General features: G+C 48.0%; 1 protein-coding gene across 4 annotated transcripts in view; it reads left to right on the top strand.

The window, feature by feature from the left end:
- lsamp (limbic system associated membrane protein) overlaps positions 1–15624 on the top strand; it is a 340641-nt gene extending 325017 nt beyond the window's left edge. For all 4 annotated transcript variants that reach the window (XM_029170608.3, XM_029170605.3, XM_029170607.3 and 1 more), the window contains 4 exons: positions 6422–6553; positions 7035–7155; positions 11709–11857; positions 12754–15624. In XM_029170608.3, coding sequence (XP_029026441.1) covers positions 6422–6553; positions 7035–7155; positions 11709–11857; positions 12754–12851 — 500 coding nt within the window. In that variant the 3' untranslated portion in view covers positions 12852–15624. The remainder of the gene's footprint in view (positions 1–6421; positions 6554–7034; positions 7156–11708; positions 11858–12753) is intronic.
- The last annotated feature ends 422 nt before the right edge of the window (positions 15625–16046 follow it).

Consider the following 16046-nt stretch of genomic DNA (forward strand, 5'->3'; position numbering starts at 1 on the left):
GTTTTTGCTCAGCCTCTGTGTGGATATTGACCGAACCACTCATTGGCCAGACGTCTGAGGCGTATGATCAATAGAGCACGAAGGGAACGGGAGGAAGCGGAGGTGGGGGGGGGGGGGGGGGGGGGGGGGGGGGGGGGTGTTCCGGGGAGGGAGGAAGACGAGAAGATAGAAGACGAGGAAGATCTCCAGCGTCTAAACGGCACGACGGGGAAGGAAATGGGGCCACTGGTCAAGGAGCCCTTCGCTGGGTCTCAGCTCAGTGGCTGATATGTCGCAGCTAGTCGTGCCTTAACAGCTAACAGCATCCTCATCACCTATAACGTGTCCACCAGCAGCATGTTTACCGCCGCTGTGTCCTTGAGCAGCGCAGTCGAGCTCCGCAGCGCTCCGCATAACTTTAAATGATTATGAATCTGCCACAGCAGGTCCGATGCAACAAAGACATCTGTCTCAATGAACTGATTTGGCTGCAGCTCCTGTTGCTGTGTGATCCAGCTGAATATTGGAGCCGTGGCCCTTTTATAACGCTTGGCAAGGCAGCAGGTTAGGGGTTTGACGCTGAGTGCCCTCGACATCCTCCCAGCGCCGGCTCCACCGGCGTCGGCCGCTGTCCAGCAGCAGGACGAGGAAACACTCCACAACACCATCACCTCGTTCTTCTCCCTGACTCCTTGTCTGTCTATCTGTCGCTCTTCATCTCCCTCATTTACACTTCCACTATTTCTCTCTCCTCCTCTTCCTCCTATCAGTTGTCCATCTCCTCCTTCAGCAGACTATACCAGTCACTCCAGTTGTCCTCCCTGCACTTCATCTCACTGAGAGACGTGGAGCTCAAGAGCACAGCGTGACACACACGCACACACACACACACACACACACACACACACACACACACACACACCAGCCTGTCAGCTGACAGCAGTGCCGATTGTGGGAGTGAAGCGTCGAGGGGGCGACAGGTCTTTTTTAGAGCGACCCGGGTCAAACTACCCGCTCTCGTCTGGCGCCGTGCACGCGCGTGGGGGGCGACGCGTGCACCAACTCACCACCCCGCTCGGTCTCCTCTCCGCAGGTCTCAGATCTGCTGACGGTCACAGTGTGCTCGCTTGTTTACAATCAGCACCACCGGCAGCTGGTCTGAAATCCGACTGCTGTCACACTGGGCCCAGAACATCATGAGCACAGCTTGCCCCGAGCCTGCCTGCCCTCATTAGGTGGAGTTACTTCTGGGCTGGTTGAGCACTGCAGCTCCTACTTGTATAAAGTCACCACTGAACAGAAACTCAGCACTATTTTTTTTTCTTTGCCCGGTCCACAAGCACTTTTTCAAAAGTCCCCAGTCCCACAGTCGCTAGGAGAGACAGTGCCTGGAGGAGAAGTGGACGTGGTGATTGTGGGTGAATTGTTTCTGGTGTGAAAGTAGCAGCACCTCGTCTGCTGCACTTTTATCCTATGTGCATGTGAAAAACGGAACACGCGACGACGTTCACATTTCTCACTTTTAATTGCTGAGTCGTCGTGACGCCGCCTTCATCCCGATGAGCGCTCTAATCACCTGCACCGTCACACCTGGAGGACTCCCAGTGCAGCCATCTGGTCACAGGCTGCCTTTGCTAATTTAAACATGAGTGCTAATACTGACTCTGGGCCAGTGGCTCCATAGAAACTAAAGTGTTATCGTTACGGCTTTATCCTAATGGTTAGTGGCCCCAGTGGAGATAGAAGGAATGAGGTAAAAGTCTATAAAAAGGTGTAAAATATAACTTTTTATGAAGAATATAATGCATTAAATAAGTGTGTGTGTGTGACCTTGCCTCCGTCTTTAACCCAAAGCCTTTCCTGCTATTGTGCAGCCGAGCCCATTGAACGCATCCACACAGTAATGAGAATTTTCTCCCCACAGTGGACTGGAACCATTTATCAGGCAAGTGGAAGACGGAGCGGCCTACAGTAACTACCCTTCCAGGGAATTCAATCACTAAACCTATTTGTTTTATCAACAATTTATCTGGTTTTAAAGCGACAGGCCGGGAAGCAGGCGAAGAGCCACCGGGTGCACGGTGTCACAGACGAGGCGAGGCACCGGGGAAAAACAACAACGGCACAGCTACAGTGTGTGAACAGTGGGGGAGTGGGGGGTGGGGGTGGGGTGCACTGCAGCGGGAGGAATGACAGTGCTCAGAAAAACAGACGGCCGCGCCGCTCGGCTGTGCATATCATTTCCTCGGCTCAAGAAGCGGCAAATAAACAGCCGTCTTGTTTTCGGATCCGACACCTGTGTTATTTCCGCGTCGCCGGCAGCGGAGGCAGCAAGTGGCTCGTGAGTGCTGGAAGTTCCGCTTTTTGTCCTCAGACGGCTGCGGAGACGCTGCCGCCGTAGTGCTGCTCCTCGGGAAGTTGCTGCCGAGTGCGACGGGATCGAACTGCAGGAGGAATTCTGTGTGTGTGTGTGTGTGTGTGTGTGTGTGTGTGTGTGTGTGTGTGTGTGTGTGTGTGTGTGTGTGTGTGTGTGAGGAATGCTGGGTAATTATGTGCTGATCCATCCTGCGGATCCACGGCCCACAGACGTGCACGGGCACCGGCGCACGTCCTGTCACCGCCGTGCAGACAAAGCAAAATAAATGTCGCAGGATCCTTTATGCAACTCTGACTCTGAAGTTTTTTTTTTTTCAAATCGGCTGCTCAACATAAATTAGCATTCGCAAGATAAATGTAATGTTTCGCGCTGTGGTAAAATGGCGCTGATGAATGATGCATGAGGATATGCAAATGAGCGGCATCCAGTCGCCGGCTGGAGTTGCCGGTTTCGCATCCTTCTGCTTCCTCCCGCTGCTCTCCTCTGTTCGTCTGGGAGGGGGGGGGCCCGTGTGGACCTTCGGCGCCGTACGGGAAGCCTGCCGGTGCCGTCCCTCGCTCCCGCCGAGTTGGGCTTTAATTGGCCCGAAAAAACTGTCTAAACACAACGCTAAAGCCGATGCAGATGGGCGTCCAGCAGACGCGGTGGAAGTGTATTTACTCCAGGCCCCCTCAGCTCTTCCCAAAAGGCTTCTTCCCAAAAGAGCGGCTGTTGCACATCCCGAAGGCCGCGGGGCTTTCAGCAGAATAATGTGCGCGGAGAGGCGGCAATTATGCGCGTTGTCGTTTCCGAGTAGCTGGAGCCAGGCAGCATGACAAATTAGCGAGCGACAGGAAAACAATTTGAGCTGGCGTCCGAGACGAGGTGAAGGGCTGCTCTAAAGAGCGCTTTAAATCTCCTATGGAAAACAAAAACAAGAAAACGACTGTTGGAACGTCTGAAAGTTTGTCTGGTCTAGGTTTCATCTGTAACCTTTGATCCAAGATGGGCCGAATGCCTCAGCGTTGATTATCAGGTTCTACCTGATTTCCTTTCCTCTATGATCTGAAGTGATTTTTAAGTCCAGGATATATCTCAGTATCTACAATGTGTCAAAATCTATGTCTAAGACTTTACTTCCCGGTAGCTCCTAAAACAACGCTTTCTGAATGAAGAGCTTTACGAGTATCAGCAAAAGAAATTTAGTTCAGCATTGGTTTTAAATTCTTTCTGCAAAGTGTAACTTAATAATTAAATACCCAACATTTACAAGATTGATCATTGCTTTTACAAGATTATGCTGCTTCTGATGGATCACTCTCACCATAGATCACATTATATATTTAGGTTTATGTTTTTGAAAAGGGAATTATTTATCCACCAAAACATCACAGTGCACTGTTCGTTATATGTTTCTATTTCAGGTTATGTTATTCTAGATGGTGGAAAACAGAAAATGTTTATCTCCGGTTCTCTGTGATCCTTAATTAGTGTATCTTAAAGCTGCTGTGTGAATATGTACAGCAGGATTCTTGAAGGTTACAGTAACATGGCAACTGTAGATTCTGCTCCATTCTGTGAAACACTAAAACAAATCAAAAAGCAACTTGGGCAGTTTCATTCCAGCATCTGCTGTCGGCATCGTTCCGTTCTGACACTAAAGGCCTCCTTTCACACCACTAATGCTCCTCGACATTGTATGAGCGATGGCCACTTCCTGTCGGCCGTCTAATTAAAGTGATCGCTTACGCGATTGCACCGATGCTAATCGGCGCTATTAGCGTCGGCACGGAGATGTCGAGTGGGAAAAATCACAACAATCACAAAGGTTGTTGTCTTGAAGGCAACGAAACAGCACACGACTGCACTGAGACAGCATCTGCTGAATCTGCTGCTCGATCAACCATCCAGTCTGGCGGACGTCCTCTACTTCTGCAGACCCCGTGACGCTCCTGGACCCGGGCGGCGCCGGTGCAGCTCCTGTTCGGCCTTCGCCTCCTCCGTGTGGGTTTCTCATCGTGGCCGCGCTGGGGCAGCACTCCAGGTGCTGTTCTCGGCCGTCTTCGCCTCACACCTCTCGTGCTTTAAAGGGCTTTTCTTATCATCGCTATGCTAATGACACCCGCCCGCTGGTCCCTGTAGCGTTTAGCTCACATGACCTATGTGGAGAACTCTAAAAATATACAGTCACTCTCTGCCCTTCCAGTACTTAATGTACTTTTTCCCTCTGTGTCGCCCGCTCCTCTTCCTTTATCCAGATTAGCATAGAAATGTGATGATATAATATAGTCTAATGCCAGGATTCATGGAGCTTTTCTAATGTGCACACTACGAATCAGTCACCGCCTTCAGTATCGCCGGAAAACCTTCAAGGAAACGTGTCCCCACCCCAGTTCACGCAGGCAGACTTCATACTCGCTGCAGAAACATTCCAGCTCGCACACAGGCCCGTGCACCAGCGCAGACCTCCGCACAGCCTCTTATTAATTCCCTGCGGGCGAGATTAGCTGCTCTATCTCTATTACGCTTGGTTAAATTGATAGCACGTGAGGCCCGCGCTCGCGTGAAATGCTGTATTGTAATTAATTGTGGCTGTGGACCATATATCACATTTCGTTCATCTTCTTTATCGCCGAGATGCACTTTCCGCACAACAGGTGAGATTACAGGCAGTTAATTGCAGTGCTTACACAACTAATCGAGCCGTTGCCTCTGATCTCTCATTTGAATTCGCGTCTCTTCGCTCTTCTTTGATCTTTGCTGTCACCTGGTTTTCTCTCTCTCTCTCTCTCTCATCCGGCACCAGCACTGGGGTTCTGTAGAATTTCCATGGCAACAGATTTTCGATCATACCTCCCCAATCATCCCGGCAGAGACGGATATGACACAACTTTGATCATAATCCTATTGATCTTTCCGTCCACATGAAGTAATACTTTATCAGCTGACCTCCATCTCTATCTTACACTTGATTGTGCAACTTCTCCGGGCGCCCAAGACAAACAGTGATTTGGAGATATTTGCACCCGAGCTTAAAACTTAGATCGTCACTTTGGGGGGAACTGCCACCTCCTGTCTTTACAACATCAAACGACACAGTGTTTACTGGATGTGTGCTCACTAAAGCGGAGCGGCTGTTTTTCAAATAACTCCCGTATCCAAGTTGCCGGTTCATTTCCCAGGGCACAGCGCCGCGCTGTCGCGCAGCCTTGCAGCCCCTCGCTCGGGACACGGGCGCCTACTTGCCCACCACTGACACTGACTACTGTTACTCGTACCCCAGAGACCTCGTGTGTGCCATTTATTTCCACCGCCAAGATTCCATTATAGCCTATTTTCTTGGATTAAGGACTGTATGATACTGTCGTTATTGTAGTTATGTGCTGGGTCCTCTGGGACGCTTTCCCTCATTCAGCTGGATAATTGTATCTTTGGGAGAAGTACCCTGAGATTTGCTCCGCTGGCACACGGGCTCCAACAGATGATTCCTAATAAGCCGCTGCAATCATTTCATTTCCCATCATGATGAAATGTATCTAGAATAGATGCTAAAGTCCAGTAACCATGCTGTGTATGAGATGAATGTATAGGCAGCGTTGATTGTAACATCTCCTTCTTATTGATTGTGACATATCTGCACTAATAAATAGTCATAACACGTCTCGACACCGGTGTTTGTTCAAGTGTGATTATAGGTGAGGTGCAACAAGCATCAAGGCGTAACAGGTCTCACTAATGAGACACATCAAGTTCTTTACCAGATTAATTAGTTGTGCTGCTCATTAACAAATTGTTTTTTGTACTTTGTTCTGTCTGACAGAAGTTGTTCCTCTAATAACTGGAACAGAGACATGATCAACATTATGAAAATACTCATTTAGGTTCAACTTGGTAGTTAGATCCACTTAAACAAGTTAATAGATCATATTGAAGGCTACAGTGATTATGACCCCAGGAAGACAAATAGCATATTATTATGGGATCGAGTTAAAATCAAGACTCTTGAATCATGACTCATGACCTCACGCCCCCTTTTCTCCTCTCTCTCTGGTCTTCTTTCCCTTCTGCTCTGTGGCCTCTCTGCAGCCGAGCCGTTGGAGGGAGAAGAGTACCTGGACATTATAGGCATCATGCGGAACCAAGCGGGTCGCTACGAATGCAAGGCCAGCAACGACGTGGCCACACCCGACGTCAAATACGTCAACGTGGTCGTCAACTGTAAGTAATGACGTCTGCCAGACCACACAGTCAGGAGTATTGACAGCAGTGAAGCCTGCAGTTTGAAAGTTTTGAGATGAGTCCAGGTAGACGAAAAGCACTGAAATTTTGATTACTGTAATTTTAATACTAATATTCACCTACCACATCCTCATGTAAAGGCTTTTAAAAATAACATATCCTAATTACATCTTGTCAGGAGCCTGTGATCGATCTAATGAGTGTATTACAGGAAAGACAACGCCCACTCGCTGTGATCTCTGTGATCTGAACCAGCTCATCCTCAATAATACATTTTCAGCATTCGTCCAAATGAGATATATTTCACAATTTAGTTTTTTACACTGTAGGATTTCATATTTTCGTTTTTCATTAAGACTCTCAAAGACAAACGTGCCGCACGTGATGGCTGTATTATTAGCATCTCACTGCACACGACAGCACCTCGTTATGGATTTCATGTCTCCCTGCTGCTCTGCAGACCCGCCAACAATAAAGAAAACCCAGAGCTCGGAGACTCCGGTGGGCCGCATGGGGATGCTGCAGTGCGATGCCACCGCCGTGCCCACCCCAGAGTTTGAGTGGTACCGAGACGAGAAAAGGTAATGCATCACTCCTCACAGCAGCGTCACCAACACCTGTGTCGAGCTCATGGCGAGTCTGCAAAATGACAGGTTCACATTAAAACCATCATGGGAGACAAACGTATCCAGACCTGCTGATTAAAGCTCACGCTCTGTATCAGGATAAGTTTGCTGCTTGAGTCTCTGGAAGTGATCAAAGCAGCCGTTGCATAGATCACGCGCCATCAGCCCCATTTCTTTAAACCATCAGCTGCAGGACCGATCCACCAGCTGGGGATCGCAGGCGCTGACGCTTCGTTATTACTGTAACCGTCTCCTGAAAGTGTTCCAGTACGAGAACCCTTCTCTGGCAAATTATCGGAAACCACAAAGTGTTGGGAAATGCTTTTATAACATTATGAAAGGCTTTCACTGTGGATGCATTATGACTCTAATGGAAAGTGTTTCTGGCGTGTTTTGACCTTACTTACACTTTCATTGTGTTTAGTTTTGTTTGGGCCTAATGAAAAATCCTGAGAAATGATGCTGGCGAACTGTACTGTACATAATGAAACACATCTCAATTGTCACAAGTTGAGACTTAAACTGCTACAATGTGGATCCCTTTGATCCCTCTGTCAAACGTGCCCTCACTGTGGTCCCACTGTCACGCGTTTGATAATGACTAATCATCGTCTTAATCACTCGCCCCACAGTTCTTCCATTGCTCACTGAGCGTCGCTGTGCAGGACAGCTGTGATATTCTTCCAAGAGGAGGACGAGGGGAACAGATCGGGCAATTTATGAAGCGGAGTCGCTGGAAATCTCACTAACCCGTTTCTCATCGCACATGTAATTCCGCTGAAATGGAAATCAGGCCTCCCGCCGCACTGTCTCCCGTGAAATTGCCGATTGTGAGCGGACACAGATGTTCATCGCCGCGAGTGCGCGGACAACACTCGAGAATGATTGCGGCGTAATGACATTCAAAGGCGCCGCCGCCGCCGTTTCGACCCTTGTCGTGTAATAACCTGAGAGGGTCCCGTCCCTCTGACGCCGTCCAGGTCGGAGCAGCTCCGGTGCGTGATAAAAAAAAAAAAACAAGTTAACGATGGGAATATCGCTCAAAGAACATCGCGATCTGTGATTTCACACGTGGGACAACGGCGCTAAAAGTTCTGCGGAGGAAAAATATTGGGGGAATTTTCGGAGCGTTATCACAGCTATGGTCTCTGAAGTAATAGGCCTATCACGCCAGCGCTCCAATGGAAAGATTTATGGCGGTTGAAATGTTTTGTATTATCTGTTGTTTCCAGCCTCCATCCATCTCAGTTGCTTCCTCCCCTGGAGGATTCTGGCGCCGTGCCCGCCCGTGGCCCCGTTTTCCTCTCTTTCAGGGAAAAGCGTTATTGCACTTTCTCCTCGGATGATGATGTTAATGCACCGTAATAAAATGATTTATCCCCGCTTGGCTGCTTAATTTTATAGTCGCCGTCCCCCGGAATCAGTGCTAATGCGCTGTAGCCTGTCTTGTTTACCTGATTGTTAAGGTGCGATGCTGCGCCTGCCGTTGTTCCGCTTTCAATACATTTTACCTGATCAACACTGTGAACCTGCATCAACGGGAAGAGGTCTTAGATGGGTTTGGCTTGAAATCCTGATGTAGCACCTACCTACGTACAGCAGCTACTCATTTATCCCTCGGAGCTCTTCAATATTTAGAAAATGATTTGATTTGATTCGATTTTCATTGCCTCCGACTCCAACTCTCCATGTGGCGCCTTTTAAAACAAGAACCCGGTAAAGTGGAGCCAAGCGCGCTCCCGGTGCCTCTGCATGATACGGCGCTAGACGCGAGGATCAAACCGCGCGTTCCGGACCACTTCGGAGTCTGCATCCCATCCTGAATGGCCGCCGTCGCTGATCAAACGAGCAGCTTTGAGCTCAGCGTGGGAGCCTCACGCACATGTTAAGGGTGTGAGATCTACAGAAGCTGATCCGATGATGCCGTCGTGAAGCAAACGCTGAGTTTACTGGTCTGATGTAGCGTAGCGTGCTATGAACGCTACGCTAGCTGCTGCTACTAGCAGGCAAACAGCAACAGCTGAATCTCAGTATAAAGAACAACGATCTGCACTTTCCTCTGTTCATCGTCACTAAATCACACCTTGTGAACTGAGTCATCTGCGTGTTTTATCATGTTTTATTCTCTTGCCGTTGGTAGAAAGTCGCCGTGTTCCTGCTGCTGGCTTCCAATGAAGACTTTCGCCAAAGCCCTCGTCTCATTAAATCTCATTTAATTCCCTCGTCACACTGTATTTTAACAAAGAAGCCGGACCTGTTCTGGCTCATTTCACCCACACCCTCAGACACAGGATTACTTTTGTAAACATCTATTTCATTTGTGCCCCTAATCTCCTGTAATGCTCTTTAAATATGATTTATTGAGAAAGTCACAGTATTAAAACTCTCCCTTGGTTCTGGACCCGCGGACCCGCCCCTCTCTCTGTCAGCCTCGCCTCCTCCAACCTTAGGCCCGTCCATCATCCCCATGAAAACACGAACCAGAGCCCGCGCTCACGCCGTGCACGGTGCAGCGAGCTGTGAACCAACCTGTCAGTCACGTTCGTCATCTTAATTCACCTTCAGACTGAAGCTCTAAAACCACACGGCTTCTCCTTTTTACAAGTCCGTCCATGGGAAAACCCACAGCGAGCTGTTGGCCGACATGACAGACAGATATGTTTGTTGTTCTGGCAGCTGACGCGTGTCCGTCACCGGCGCCGGCCCCCTTTTCAATCATCTGCGGGTTCCAAGTCTCAGCAGGACCCTCCACTTGATTTCATTCATCATTGGCCTTGGATCATAACAGCCCTGTCACTCTCCCTGGCAGCGATAACCTACTTTAGATGCTCCCACACGCCGCAGAATCAAATCTGTCCGTCCCGTGATTCGCTCCGCTCCCTCGTCCCCGCCGCCCGGCGACCGCCGCGCGCCCTCGGCCAAACGGAGGGGTCCAATCGTTTCGCTGCGAGGGTCGAACGCAGTGGCGCGGGCGCCGGCCGGCGCCGAGCGGACCGCTGCTGCCCTCTGCCTGCGGAGGAGGGCGTGGGCGGCGAGGACGCCCCAAAACGGGCCTCCGAAAGGTTCAGACGGGCACAGTGAGTGCCAACCGGTCTGACGTGTGTTGGTGCGTGACAGATGGAGGAGCTGGAAAAGGCATGAAAGAGTGTGGCACCTTCATGAATGTTTAATACTTAGTCTGAGACTTTGTTGGTTTACTTCCCTGTTTTATCTCTCTCTCTCTCTCTCTCTCTCTCTCTCTCTCTCTCTCTCGTTTGACCCCTTTCGGTGACCTCATCCCTCACACACCGCCACCGCTCCCAAGGTGTCCCCCGTGGGAACGGCCTCAGCGCCTTATCGAGTGTCCCCCTCCCCAGCGAGTCAAGTTGGAAGCACTTCTTATGTTAATACTTTCTATCAGCCGAGCGCGCGTCAGCACAAACGCCTCGCTCCCCTGCTCGAACTCCGATTACCACATTATCCCGACTTAAGCAGGATTAGTTGAGGCGCCCTAAATGAACTGCACCTCATTCATGATATGAAAGCGCCCAATCAGCCGCCGAACAAGCGCGGTCCATTATGTGTGCTGAGTTGTTTTAGAGTTTTATGTGGTTGCGGTGACGTTCGGTTCATCGGCGAGGGGCGCACGCCGAGTCAGCAAGTTGCACTGATTCATCCCATGTCGAAGGGGTTCAAGGTTGAGGTAATGGATTGTCAAAGGTTTGGTGGTCGATCAGATTCCCAGAGGTGGAACGTGAGGCTGGATGCCGACGTCCACATGGGAAAAATCCTCTTTAATCACACAATAACAAACCATAGCAGAGGAATGAGAGAGCACTGCACATGCGCAGCATCACGGCAGGCTGTTTGTCTGTTCATTTCCACGAGGAGGAAGCGCTCCACAAAAAGGACAGTGACATCGCTCTTCTGTAGAAAACCGCCTCGCGGTGCATTTTCTTTTTTTTTTTTTGCAGGTCAGGGTCAAAGATGGCTTCCTGGCGAAGGCTGCGGTTTGCTGAACCGTTCCAAAATGAGAACCTTATCTCCGCCCACGCTCAGAAAGGTCACCGACGTCAGACTGCCCCCTGCGACTCGGCAGTGATTACCCGCGCACACGTCCAACTTATGATGGAATACAATTTTAAGCTGTTTGCTCTTGTAGTAAATACTTGGCTGCTTGTAGATCCAGCCTTAAGCGCCGTCTACTCTTTTGACACTGCGTGCGGCGTGAAATGTGATTTCTATAGGGAGGAATTCAACGATGTTGACATCATCGCAGCGATAAATATTTCAGATCATGTTTGTACCACGGCGCCACGTTTTCTGCGAAGCCTCCAGGATGTCGCACCGCACGCAGCTGAGTCTCTTCAGTGTCGCGTCAGGTGTCGTGTTGCTGCCAGGCCGATAATCAGGCCTATTTTTAGGCCACGGCTTCCCATGAACTCAGTTTTGCTCAGAATCCAAGATATTTGTTGATGAATTATTCGCTTTGACGCCACTAAACGCGTCTGCATGTGTCTCCTCTCCAGACTGTCCAATGCCCAGGGCCTCAACATCCAGATTCTTGGCACCACCACTATTCTCATGATCGCTAACGTCACCGAAGAGGATTATGGGAACTACACCTGCGTGGCCTCGAACCGACTGGGAGTCCAGAATGCCAGCGTTTTCCTCTATAGTGAGTACACGCAAAGGAACATCAGACAGGCTCATATTCATATATTCATACGTAACAAATATTAAATGTAGGACTTTAAATCTACATTTTCACACACGCCTCACACTGTTTAACTCCAGTGTAAAATGGGCAGAGAAGCAGTAGAAATGTGGTGGGATGAAGCTTCGAGGCACATCTGGCCCGTCTCCCTCAGCGGCGCCGCAGCAGGTGTTTTCCGTGGGTTCGCTCCAGAAGCCGAGCGGCGAAGCGCCCATTTGAGCCGGCTCCCGCGGCGTCTCAGTGCGGCGCCGGAACAATGGCGTCGCGCACAACACGGACCATTGAGCGGATATTTAACGTGGCTTTTAGTGGGAAAGGTGCTCTGTTGTCTCTGCCAGCATTAAAAACGCTGTGAAAGGTTCAACTCAACGAGCACAAAGTGGTAAAAAACAGATTGTGAACCCTGTGAACACGGCTTTTTGAGTGGTTTTATTTGTGATGATTTGTTGTGTTTGCACGTGTCTCAGCAATAAAGAAGTTCCAGCTTTGGATGCTTCTCACGTCTTTTGCTCATGCTTAACAAATTCACTGCATTGAGCACTTTGCACACTTCTTTGTGTTTTCTATCTTTTATTTTCTCTTTCTTTTTATCATTTATGCCTGTATCTCTGCACAGACCCATAAATGGGCTTTAACTTGTGTCAGTACCACCACATGGCCACTAGATGTCGCTACATCTCCAAAGTCTGTCACATACTCAATAGTTTTTAGACAAGCTGCATCTAATTTGTTTAAGACTGTCGATAAGATGCCGATGGTATTTTCGGACTCAGATTAATGAAGTGTTTTAATTTTACACCTACTTTAATTGAATCTTCCCTCCCTCCTCCCCGTTTCCTCTCTTTCTCTCTGTTTAGGACCTGGGACGGGTCGAGATATCAACGGCTCTGCCTGCGTATCTCAATCACTGTGGCTCCTGTTGGCGTCCTTCGCCTGCCTTTTCTTCAAGTGTTAATAGCACTGTCCTCCTCCTTCTCATCTCCCCTCCCTCCTGGCTTCCTTCCCCTCTCCTCCTCCTTTCCTCCAGCTCACCGACATCCCTATCGCTACGGTACCTTATTACCAGCTCCTCCGCCTCCCCGTCCTCCCTCGTCCAGACTGTTTGCATCATGATACAAAAACCTTACGTGCTCTCAAGCACCGCTTAGAGATATTACAAAACATGATGGGGTACGAGTAAAGTTATGAGAACAACAAAAAACATGATATGAAGGACAGAACAAGCAAACAGTGATCCTTTTTTCATTTCTTCTGTTTTTTTGCTATATCTTGTCTTCTGGGTCTGGACCGGGTTTCGGAATTTGTTGTGTTTTTGCCGTCACGGGAATGAAAAGCAGAGGCGACTCGCAGTGTCGCCAACAATCATTTGTGTCTAGAGGTACTGAGGATAAAAGGTGTATTGCTTTCTTTCCCCATTATTTTAGCTAAAATTGGTAAATATTAATGAGCAACATGCAAATCTCTGCCAAATATATATATGTATATGTATAGATCTGATTCTAACACATGCAGAAATTAAGGGAAATGAATAGGATCGAACCTAACATTTAATCTGAACTAACATAATCTGATTCTACTGACACAACATCAGTCAGGTCCAATCAATGAGGCTGTTTAGCCAGTGTTAGTTAAACTGAGTGATGTTAAACTGAAAACTAGACTAAATGTTACTCTAAGACAAATTATCACAGAAGGTTCCAACGATGCAAAGCGTATGTAACATTTTTATTTGTCTTTGATGAGACAAGTTGCCGAAAGTCGAAATAGTTTCCGTGTTTGGTGACAAGCGGCCGAACGGTGCAGCCCGACTCACGCCGCTGCACCGGCTTCAGTTACACGCGCTGTTCTCAGTTTTCATGAGTTTCAGGATCATTCTGTGCTGTTGGAATTTGGAAAATGAAAAATGTATGACACCAATGAATGACTTAGGTTTTTTTTCCTCTTATAAAAGTATGTGTGGTTTAATATGACATTACACAGAAAAAAAATCATAATATATTGATACAGATTTTCTTTGCCTTCGCCTCATTGTGTATATATACTTGAATCCAATGTCTTTATACTATGAGACAGCAGACTTGGCGTGTCGGTCTCTGAACTGGGCAGCGACACGTAGCTGTCTTCAAATGAGAACCTGCTCCATCATGTGATCTGAGGCCCGAAAGACAGAAAAAAGACATTCATGTGTTGGCTCAGTGTGTTTTCCTGTAGGGGTGGGAGGGAGTGGGGTTATAATGGGCTTGTGATGCGCCTTCACCTGCCTTTTCATCCAAATACAGATTGGTTGTTCATTAGTGTCATTATTTATTAGGTATATAGCTAAATCGGTTCCAAAAAATATATATAAGTTAATCCGAGGAGGTTTTTGCTGCTTAAAGTGAGCACGATCAGCCACTGAGACGACTGATGGCCTCCAGATGCTCAGCGGGTTTGCAGTCTAGACTCTGAAATGGGCAGCGATTTCATTCAAATCATTTTTTATTTTCACTGTAAGATCAATAATAACTAACAGTCAGACTCCTCTGTTTGGGAAATAACAAGAATCGGCTCGTTTATGCTTTTAACTCTTGTTTTTGGCTTCATTATTTAGGCTGAGCACATGACTCCAGCCTGTATCGAATAGCGTTAGCTCATCAGCAGGAGAACAAGTGAATGATGGAGCAGCTCCGGTGGGACTGCTCCAGATCGGTTTGCATGCGAGCGCTCGGTGCTTCTGTACGCGTCTGTTCCAGGAAGTCTGTCCGTCTGAAAAACAACCTCAGGGCAGAGCAGTGCCGGCCTTGGGCAGAACCCCAGACCATCACAGCAGGTCCAGTTCGTCCTTCTCATGATTAGCATTTAGTGGCACCTGCTTGACATTCCCGACGCGTGGAGTTTGGTGCATCGAGGCAAATAGTGGAGGGATGGGCAATTATGTGTCAACAGTGAACCGTCTCATCTAAAAGCCATGGAGCTTTCACGCATCAAAAGAGAGACTCGTAGAAATGCTGTCCTTCCACCGCTCATAGAGACCAGCAACCAGCCTATGAACACAGCCCAAGTCCTGTAGACAGACTTGGAGAGACACAGCATTCTAGTTTACTACTGGCCGTCGCCTCAAGACATCAGTGTCGCATCTCTGTACAAAGCCGGCTCCCGTTTGTGTGAGTGTATTTCCATGGTTCTGTTTGTTGCTATGAACCCAGCTGAGAGGCGCTAAACACGACAGCGTGACGCATGAGGAGCCCAGTGAACGCTGCGTCCGCTGTGGAGCTCTGGTTCCGACCCCCTTTCCCCGTCTCATCCTTTGTGTGTATATACAGTATGAAATTTCTACCGTAGAATGTTGTAAAGTCAGCAAATCCATACGGTCGTGTTTATACAACTCCACGTTTAAAGTTTTCAACAAAAAAATTTAACTATCACGTTTGTACTTCCCTTTGGGAAATTAAGATTCAATCATGGGTTATGACACAGCAATGTCCCCTTTTTTCTATTTTGCTTTACTTTATTGCGTATTACGGCATAAAGTAACTCCAGTTAGTTTTTAAAAGAAATGTGTATTAAACAAAATGTTCATAACACAAATTAAAGTTTGAAGTTAATGTTCTGTATTTGAATGTGACTTGAGCTGTTGGGGAAAGTAACATTTTCTGTTTTGGGAGATAGCTTGAAACACACTGAATCTCAATGGTACTGTTGTGTTTATCACCATGTAACATGCAAATAAAATAATATATGTATTGTTATGCTGTCTTTAAAAGACGTTTTGTCTTGAGCCGTTATCTTGTTGTCGCCAACACCTGCAGCTGATGATAAAATGCCACAATCTCGGCTGCAGTTCCAAGTTTCTCCACTAGGTGTCAGAATAAACCAAACTATGCTTTCAGGGACCAGGAAAGACACGTTATTCCTCATTATTATTACAGTAGGACTCATAGGGATGTAACAGTGTCAAAGGTCAGCAAAATAAGCCTGTAGCTGCTCAGTTTGCAACTAAAACGCCCACAGCAGCAGGCGGAAAAAACCAAAGCAATCGTGATTTCCCATAACAGCAGCTCCCTGAGTGCAAAATCTAATCAGGAGCTGCTCATCTGTCTCGCTTGCAGGAGAGTTAATGATTTATATGTTCAGATATTGTGTTTTTCAGTAATTCAGTAAGCTTAATTCA

The sequence above is a fragment of the Betta splendens genome, chromosome 13, assembly GCF_900634795.4.
Source record: "Betta splendens chromosome 13, fBetSpl5.4, whole genome shotgun sequence".
In the NCBI taxonomy this organism is placed as follows: Eukaryota; Metazoa; Chordata; class Actinopteri; order Anabantiformes; family Osphronemidae; genus Betta; species Betta splendens.